The sequence below is a fragment of the Lytechinus variegatus genome, chromosome 4 (genome assembly GCF_018143015.1).
Source record: "Lytechinus variegatus isolate NC3 chromosome 4, Lvar_3.0, whole genome shotgun sequence".
Lineage (NCBI taxonomy): Eukaryota > Metazoa > Echinodermata > Echinoidea > Temnopleuroida > Toxopneustidae > Lytechinus > Lytechinus variegatus.
This window is the reverse complement of record NC_054743.1, coordinates 34,490,146-34,500,658: the sequence shown is the minus strand read 5'-3', so window position 1 is coordinate 34,500,658 and position 10,513 is coordinate 34,490,146. Positions and strand designations below refer to the sequence as shown.

General features: G+C 37.6%; 1 protein-coding gene across 1 annotated transcript; it reads left to right on the top strand.

Annotated features, from left to right (window-relative positions):
* Positions 1–9,741: 9,741 nt before the first annotated feature.
* LOC121412958 (octopamine receptor beta-2R-like) lies at positions 9,742–10,179 on the top strand. The gene has a single exon (XM_041605720.1). It carries the CDS (start codon positions 9,742–9,744, stop codon positions 10,177–10,179), a length of 438 nt encoding a protein of 145 aa, XP_041461654.1.
* The last annotated feature ends 334 nt before the right edge of the window (positions 10,180–10,513 follow it).

Genomic DNA, 10,513 nt, shown 5'->3' with positions numbered 1-10,513 from the left:
TAACGAGCTTCGATTGGACATAATAAAATATCATGTCTACTATATTTAGGGGAGGGATCGATGCAGGCCGCGTTTCCCTGGTTTGCCATGGAAGAGGGTGGGGGGGGGGGGGTTATAGAGGGTGGATGTTACTTTCATACTCATTCAGTTTTATTTGATTCCATTGTGTCGCTATAAATTCATTTTTTCTTATATTTGTATTTTTTCTTCTTCAGACTAGATACTTACCTAGTTCTAGATGATTTGATTATTATATTCAAGGTAATTTTTGTACATTTTGTTGTATTATGAATAAATATTTGACTTTGTGAACAGTGTTTTTGATGATATTGTAACATTTTCCAAAGTACTATTCCTTGTATGACTTTGAACTGAATGATTTTGATAAATATTGTACCTTTTCTGTTTTCTCTCTCTTTTTTTACAACTGCATTAAAAATCCACCCCCGTGGCGACGCCCCTCAACTCGTTATAAATGATAAATTTTCTGGGAGGCATTGTTCTCATAAAAGAGATGAATTAAAGTTGATGCTGTTTTCTGCTTCATTTTTTGTCTGTCAGTTGCCATGAGTCATATCAAACTTTGTTATTTCGTGATTAACTTTAACATAACTTCAATAGTGTCTACCGTACATGTATGTCCTATTCCTTTATACCAAACTGTTCACAATTTGCATCTATTATTATAAGCAATTAAATCATTTTGGTTAATGCATGTGACTTTGACTTCTTCATAAATTTTCAATGTTTTTAACGCCATGAGTCTTGAAAGTATTGGTAATGGTAATGGCCATGCTAATGCTAATGGTTTATTGAAAATTAATTCGCAGCCACAGGCTGAATTGTAGAATATTTTACAAAGCAAGTACAAGAATATACAATAATCAATAACTGCATAATGGCACAATGCTTAAGGAATTAAAATGAATATAGGTGCAGTCAGTTTTTATTATTAGCACCTAAACCTCTATGTTTAAATTTGACTACTGATGATTTCTCTATCAATAATGCCATGAGACTTGAAAGTGTGTGTGGGTGTGTGTGTGAGTGTTGTTGTGTTGTGTTGTAGGTACCATGGCCGAGTGGTCTAAGGCGCCTGGCTATACATGAAAAAGCCCGGAGTTCGATCCCCGGCCGCGGCAGCTATGGCACTTAATCCACAATGCTCTTTTATCTTGCTTTCAAATTAAAAAAAAAAAGTTGAAAACTTTTTTTTTTAAACAAAAAACAAAAAGTTGTGTGTTTGTGTGGGAGGGGGGGGGGGTGTCGCATCCACACAACCTCCCTTTAGCGACGGTCCTGCTCTTGACTCTGAACGCAATCGAACATGTCGAAATGCCAGTAAAATCTTCCGCTCACAGTATCGGTGATTCGGGAAGAAAACTGCTTCCGCCTCTCACTGGCATATTTTCCCGCCATTATCGTTATTTCATTGATAAATCCACCCTGTTGAAAAGAAATCGATTGTGACACGTTGCATTAATGTAATCTGCTTTGCTGAGTCATGTCCAAGGTTCAAGTTTTTTTTTCAAGTCATGAAGGTCCTCCATGTTTGGAGTGCCGGCCCTGGGATGCAGAGATTGTCCCCGATGATATTCCATGGGGCAAAGACAAACATTAAGGCAGCTGAGGTTTGAGCACCGTGGGATCGTTTTTTGAAGAAAAAAAAATTGTGAGAAAGTCACAAAGGGCAGACATTTGAACGAAATTTGAGAAGGAAACTTTAACATTTTGGGGGTATTTTTCATTTAATTAAAAAAAAAATTACATATTATTTTAAATTTTTGATTTTTTTTATTTAGTATTTCATTTTATTTATTTATTCATTAATTTCTATTTATTCATTTATCTATTTTAAAAATTATCATTATTATTATATATTTTTTTGAGGGGGGGAGGTATCTCAAAGTCCATATTTTTTATTTCATTGTTCGAAATAGACACTAGAAATGAAATACTCCGAAAATTTGTTTTGCCCAATTGATCGTGGGCCCGGCAGCCGCTGTGCAGCGCCAGATCGACGAGGCTATGTCCCTTGAATTGTTGAACGCCAAACAGGGTAGCAGCAACTCCCATCTTTTAACGTCTTTTGGTCTGACGCGGCCGGGGTTTGAACCCCCGACCTCCCGGTTGTGAGACGGACGTTCTACCAACTGAGCCAACACTCCGGTTCTATCCAGCTCCCAAGCACACACAAACTCATATTGGTCAAAACCTCTATTCAAATTTGCATTCCCTCATGTCAACAGTGTTAAAAGGTCTTCATGTTAATGTGTACTCAATTAATAACGTGCTTGTCGGATGGCAAGGACATGTGGTGACATTTCGTTTGTGTACATGCCTAAATAAATTCAACCAAAATCTATTTTTGAAGGCTCCCGTCATTGAAGGCATTGTCTAACATTTATTTAACATTTGAATAATTATGTAATGCAAGGTCCCATCCGCTACCTATGTAGGTTTCAGTTTCAGTTTTATTTTTTTCTCATTTTCAACAAAACAGTTGACAAAATCCATCATAAATACAATTATAACAATTGAAATGTAATAAAGAAACATGTAACGCAATTATACATTAGAAACCTCAATATGGATCATGAAATATATGTAGCTGAAAATAACATGCTGGAAACGGAGAGGTCCGCTGTGAAGCTGTGCTTGTAAATCGTGGACGCCTCAAATCAAATTATTCATAAATATTAAATTACGTAATTAAAATAATTATAGTGGCCAAAAGAGATGAAGAAAAATGTGAAATAAATGAAATAATGCATGAAATTAGTAATTTACCAAGAATAACGAGGATAGACGATGAGGAGAACATATCTGCATGTGGACTAAAATAAGAAAATGTTCACACGTGATGTATAACGAGTATGAAGTAAGCGAGCAAAGGAAACGGATCAAAGTTTATGCCTGGTTGAGAAGTGGTGAGGAGTTCTTCGAATACCAACAACAATAACAATGACCGTAGTAATATAGATAATAATGATGTTAATGATATTGATAATCACAATAATAATAGTAATCATGATACTAATAACAAAAATAATCATGATAATAGTGGTATTGACAATAAAAGAAAGGGCAATCTAAGTACAACAAGGAGAGCTAGGTTTTATACGTGATTATGTTGCAAGCATGAATCCGTGCAAAAATAATGTACCTGAAAATTATTTATTAATTATTTATGTCTCAAAAAAAAAAATATTTGAATAAAAATCCGGAACACTATCCAGATATTATTTCGATATACATGTACATAATACAAGCGTTAGAATTGAAATGCTCAGCACGGAAATAAAATGATATTTCAGGCCCGTAAACAGGATTTTGCAAGGGGTGCGTATAGGTCAAGAAAATTTACTCTTTGTGGCTGATAGTTTACTGACCTTGTATATAGTATGGACTTCGGGGAGTGTTTTACGAATGACATCAATGAAAACGCATAATTATATAAAATTTAACCGTATAAAGTCAATTGCATCGATTCACGGTATTAATGCTTACTATTAACAATGTATCTCAATAAACAATCATTGCGAACGCGCAAAAGACAAGGTTATTTTTTTTACATTTCCGATCTAAACAAGTGGACATTCTTAGCAGTTTTTCGTAACCATTAACATGATGCCCCAAAAGACTTCAGCCCGTCGCCCAGCAACATGTATAATATAAATACGCGTAATTAATTATGGCGAATTATTAATTAAGCTTGCGCGAGACTTGAGTGTAGATGCGGTGAGGGCATGGGGGTGGGGTACACTCTAAAAAATATTGGGTAAAAGTGCTCCTTGGGGGTAATTATGTGTCCAACCAACATTAGGAATTTCTTTTGGGCATTTTTATTTATCCAGTGTGATGAAAACTTTGCCCATTCTAAAGTAATTGCTGTTTATTCTTAAGCTTTCTGGGCAATATGCTTCCCGCATTGGGTAAAATACTGCTCCAAATTGGTTGAACACATAATTACCCTCGTGCTGGTAAAAAGAATTACCCAATATTTATCAGCACAAAGGCTCTTTATATATTATCTTTCTTAAAGTTACACATGCGTATGTGAGTTCAAAATTATTCGATTTTTTTTAAGGCTTCCGCTGATGTGGTTTACGGTACACAATGTGGAGTCTTATTGAAACAGTGGAAAGAAGAAGAAGAAAGGGAAAGAAATTGATAGGCGAGAAAGTGGAAATTTGAGAGGAGAGTAGTCCTGAAAAGGACTGTAAAACGAGAAGAGATTGATGAGTTGAAAAAGCTTCAGTAGTAGGATGGATGAGGAGGTGCTGGCTCGAGTCGGCGAGTAGAGATGATGAGCAGAAGCAGTAGAGAGACTCGATGTTTCGGGCAGGTTGACTGTCCGTTCAAGAAAGATTACTCTACTCTCAAATTTCCACTTTCTCGCCTATCCATTTCTTTCTTTTTCGTTTCTTCTTCTTCTATCCACTATTTCTATAATACTCCACATGGTGTACCGTAAACCACATCGGCGATTGTACATGCCACCATGCAAACCTTCAAACAACATCTTTTTAAGGCTTCTTATCAAATTCCCTGTCACACAAGCGGAATCGGCCTGAATAAAATGACTGCTTTCGACCATTAGCTGGTCAAGTTTTCTTTTCCTCTCGCAACCCAGCTCTCCCGACATGTTCCATTATGTTTTGAATGCTGCTGGCATGGCTGGTCACTTGGAAGAAATGCATTCAGAATGCAGTATACGAATGTATGTACGAATATCGTCGGACAGTCTTCCCACAAACAAAATGATATGGTATTCGCGGGGCGGCCACAAGAAGGGGCCCCATTATTTTGAATGCACACACAGTAAGAATTCTTAGATTACCCCTCGAATGTCAAAGAACGAACCACAAATTTGAAAACTGACCCCCAAGTGTGGCCTACTTCGCCTCTTGTGTGACCAGTGTGTTTCCCGGTCAATTATCTGTAGGGGAAGGCGGGGTAAGTTGTGACAGTTTTTGCTTTTGGCATGTTAGAATTGATATGATTAATAATCTTGTCGAAATAAGTACCTTGCCTTGAAATTTAATTCTTCTGAAATATTTTCCACCTACATATAACTTTCTATCCCCACACTGAAAGTCATCGTGACCTTTGAAAAAAACAATGTCAAATGGCTCAACTTGCCCCATATATGGGGTAAGTTTGAGCCACCTTCTGGGGTAAGTTGAGCCACAAAAACTATGTACAAAATGTATGAGGGAAGAACCAGCATGTCAATATTTTGTTTAAAGTCTTTTCACTTGCTAATTCTCTATAAATACTAACATCCTTTAAAAGGAAAAGAGCATTCATGTAAATTTGCTCCTTTCAGCCAGCATTTCAATCGATTTTTATGGTTTGTTTGTTTTTTAAGATACATTACCATAGGAATTAAAATGGCTCAACTTGCCCCATGCTGTTTGGCTCAACTTACCCCAGTCCGAACTTAGTGCGATAATTTTGTATCCACACATTTATTATGCTTCCATCATATAAAAGACTATGACAAGAATGAAGATCCATACCTGGACTTATAATGTTGTTATCATGTCTTTATTATATTTAAAGACGTGTGTGTTTATAAAGCACTTATCTATTTCACACTCTTTTTTACTTTTTTGGCTGAAATTCATATTTTTCCCTCTAAAAAACTACTTTTTGTTTCAAAGTTGAAAACAATATGGTGGGGTTAGGGGTTATGCTATGGGTCATCAATACATGACACCACCACAATGTCTGACTCATTCATTATTGGCCTGGGGCTGGTGGCTCAACTTGCCCCTATGCTCAACTTACCCCGCCTTCCCCTATTTAAACTTCAGTTTGGTGAATTCGAAATTACACGCGATTGTTCCCGATATTTTTTCCATTCCTTTTGATTTCGAATAAGTGATGGGGCCTTTGAAATACATTCTTGTGCAAAAGTGGACCTTTGAATATCCGAGGGCCGGAGGTGGGGGGGGGGGATACGCAGCACTCAACGTACGTACCTCTCCCCTTCCCCGGCTATGGACCTGGTTTCTAGCGACAAATATCTCGTTTCAGTACGAAGTTGATTTTGTTTTTCTTCATGGGTGTCTTTTTCTATGTATATGAACAAATACAACACACATCAAATGTCAGTAGATCCAATTCTATCTATCTATCGTTCTATCATATCAACCAATTCGATCAAATATAAATGTATTAATAATTCAGGGGTGGATCCAGAATCCAGGATTTTCCAAACGGGGGGGGGGGGACTTACCCAAGGAAATTTGACAAGTAGAAAAAAGTTTTCAAACAAAAATGAAGTTCGAGTATCCCGCGTAAAATTTGACAAGGGAAAGAAAAAATATTTTCAATAAAAAGCAACATATATACATTAAAAATATTAATCATGACTCTCAAAAGGGGTGCACGGACCGGAAATGCCCCCTGGATCCGCATCTGTCATAATCATTGGATTTCCCTTTTTTTGGAATAAATTTATCATGAGAGCCATCCATATTCATTTGTAATTTATTTGTTTATTTGTTCCCTTTATCTAATCGATTAATTGCATTTATTCATTTATTTACCGACTTATCGATGAACCCATTTTTATGTACCTGGTTACCTATTTTGTCGATATAATATTTTTTCAAAGGAAATGGCATACCTTTTGGCGAATAAGAATTACCATTACGCTGGAATTTTATGGAGATTTGATAAATTATTTCGTATATTTCGTATCTGTGTACACACGTAAGTACTGCTCATGTAAATAGCTTATTGATTTGTTTGATTAAAAAAAAATCAAAATATGTTAGTTTTCATTACTATCATCATAACCGGTAGATAATTTCCTTATTATGTTTTATTCATTCTTTGTGGCAACTGCCATGCAAATAATCTTTCTGCCGAGAGATGGAAAGCAAAGATATAGTCACAGTAGGCCTTCAAAATGAGATACTCACTGCAGATTGAAATTAGATTACAGCGAACTCATTTGCCATCGCTATTTGTACGATTCTTTATCTCCTTATTGAATACATGAAATAAAGATATTTTTTGTATGTAATCAGCTTGCTTCAACATTGTATGGTAATGAAAATGGATGTAGAAATGGGTCGATTTAATCTACTCTCAATCTAATGTCTGTATTCTTGAAATGGTTTCTGAAACTGTATTCTACCTAGTTTTCTTTTTTTTAAATTCAGCTCAATTCAATTGTGAATTTTGTATTTCATTCAAAAGTAGAACAAATTAATATAAATCAGATAGGAATTAGGTGATTGACATTTAAAAGGAAAACAGTGAAAAATGGAGTTAGCAGAAATGGAAATGAGGGGGCTCACCTAAAAGTCATGCTTATAAAGTCTGAATCCCTCTTGAAAATGTAAAGGTGAATGATTGGGGACTTATTATGAGAAACTAAAAAGGAGGAAGAAAAAAAAAAGATTGAGATCAGACTGAGCGGAATTACAGACCAGGGGCCGTTTCATAAAGCTGTTCGTAAGTTAGTGAGCGACTTTAAGTACGACTGGTGAACATTTCTTACGCGCTAAAGCATCGCCAATGAATATAACATTTACCACAAGAAAGGATCACCAGTCGCTCTTCTTCCGAACAGCTTTAGGGAACACCCACCAGATACAGGTTCTATTTACAATTTACAAAATTATGGCGAGAAGGTTTTATCCAGCAAAGGCAGAGGAAAACTGAATATACTACACTGTAAAAACTGTGGTGTTAAAACTGACACCAATTGGTTTTGATAGAGGACCACACCCTGAGGTGTTAAAATTACACCCAAGAGATTGAACATAACATCAAAGAGTGTAAATGTAACAACCAAAGGTGTTGAAATAACACCTATAGGTGTAAAACTAACACCACCAATTTAACACCGGTGTAAAATAGCTGGTGTGGTCCTCTATGTACACCGGTACCACAGTTTTTGCTGTGTATCATTACTTGAAGTGTGTATTGATGGCAAAAGCGCTAGCGTGCTGAGTGTGAGTAATTTTAACCGGTTCATTGTTTCCAGGATGACGTAAATAATTATGGTAATAATGATGACAATGATGATGACCACGCGATGACAGAATGTAGCTCCATATTGTAAAGATTCATCAAATCAATTGAGCATTACACACTTTTCGTGCGTTTTATGCTTAGTATTCCTTGTATCTATGAAAAAAAAAAAAGAACTGAGAAAAATGATAGGACAAGTTGGTTGTAAAGACATCATCAAAAGCATAGACTTATCAATACAAGGTACAGAAAACAAATAATGTAACACTTTTCTAGCAAAATATGGAGGCAGTTTTGGCGCTCTCTGTCACGTCACAATCGACACTATTATCAGATGATAATATCACGGTGATATTGTCACAAAATGATTGCGAACGAGTGCACGGGCAATATTGCACCAAAATGCAATTTTTTAAATATAAGTGCCCTTTTTTGCCTTTGCCCCCCAAACGCAAATACGTTCCGCCGCCCCTGACTATGATATATCACAATCATGAAAAAATTCATTCTCCCAATTATGTTTTATCTCATATTTCTCATCCGCCCACTATTCAATCCTACAAACCCACTGATACCCTAATATTCACATCGTCGTATGTAAAACCAGTCTGTTAAAAGGCCTGCGACCGAGTATGTATACTATACATTTCACTGCAGGCGTACGCAATACAAGTAATTTATACCCCTTTTCATAATTGGCGGTGCTACTGCTTACAACCGTTGCAATAGTGTGCAACATATATTGTGACCAAATGATCGCAAACGATAGCACGTGCGATTGTGAAAGCCCCTTAAGACTGGTATCGGTTGCTGATTGTCAAACGCATCTTATTCCTCATTAGGCACTCGAGCTACACAGTTTGTTCAAGTGAGTCGTATCACATTTGTCTGTTATACAGTAATTTTCCATTCATTTTTGGCAACATACAAAATATTTATATAAGAGTATACAGCTATATCCTTAACCGACAGCAACTGATTAAGTATTGGGATCCAAAAGTTTGAAAAGGCAACTATTCATTCTTAAAATGGTGATTTATTTTATTTTTTTATTAGCGACTACCCGAATGTGTGGGGACTTATCGATTAATTGATTGCTTAATCAGTGAGGTGTCCGTCCCGATGCGATGAGGAGGAGTTTATTTGTATTAGTTATCTCTCTCAAATGGATATTCTGCATTCTTGCTGATGGAGATGACGGTTGAATCACTGTCTACGCTATTGACTGGCATGTCCGAAAACCAAACAGTCATAAAATTAGCAGTGGTCGATGGTGTTAAGATAATGCATGACTTCTTTGTTTTAGCCCAGAAGTATGCCGCGGTATTCGCGTTCAAGTAGTGTCGTCTCATAACCAACATTAAATTGGATTCGTGTCAACTATTAATGAAGAAACTATTTTTTTTAAAGGACAGACAACAGAATGGTTAATGCATATCACTCCGAGAGGAGGTAAATTAGCGGAGCTATGGATAATCCAGGATTTCTTTGTTTCAGGCTAAAACTGTATGCTACAGTATTCGCATTCCAGCACCGTTGTTTTATATCAACCCACACCAAATTACACTGGTTATAACTCGCCATTCGCACACGAAGAAATGATACAAGACGATACTTTTAAGCACAGACAGCAAATTTGGAAGAGCCGGTCCACTGGTGATAAAAAAGCCGTACTATATCCACTTAACGAATAAATTTCATGCTTTACGTCCGGAGTCAGGGGTCTTAGCCCTAGTCTTCGGCATGACGGCCATCCCCGACCTAGCAACGACAGGAGCCAATGCAGTTAACGGTACCGCATTCATCGAAGTCGATCTCAAATGGATAATGGTAGTTTCTGTGGTTCTAAGCTTCATTGGAAATTGCATCAACATCGCTGTCATCCCCCAACTCCATGAGATCTCGGCATCGAGCAGAGTTCTCTTTCTCAGTAGGTCCGCCTTTGAGTTGGTGGTCGCCATTCTCTACACACCGAGCATCCACCCGGCCTTCGTCGGACAATGGGTCTACAGCGATTGGTCGTGTAAGCTGGTCGGATTTCTTTTAGTTTACTCGTTCGGTATGATCGAAGTCTTCGTTGTTTTGATAACGGCAGACCGATTTTTCATCATCTATAAGCCACTTTCATACCCACTGCGGGCAACGCAGTCACTGACAGTCATAACCGTCGCAGGGGCTTAGCGTTTTCTTCTGCCTCTGTCAGATCGCTCTATACCAGACAGCTGGGAATTCTTGGGATATCATCCGATTCAGGGAATATGGAATATGCATGGTGGACTATGCAGAACCTTACTTCGCGCCTTACACGATCGCCGCGATGCTCTTTATCTTTTGCTCAACGGTCGTTATCGTTTTCGTCTACGTAAGCATGACCTGCACGGTACGAAAGCACGTCCGAAGGATCGGCATCCAAAACCAGGCGATGGGTCAACCGCATCGCGTCAGAGAAGGAACAGCGTTAGTTCGGTCAACCGCGGTATCATGCCTCACAGCCGGTCTATTCATGATCTCCTGG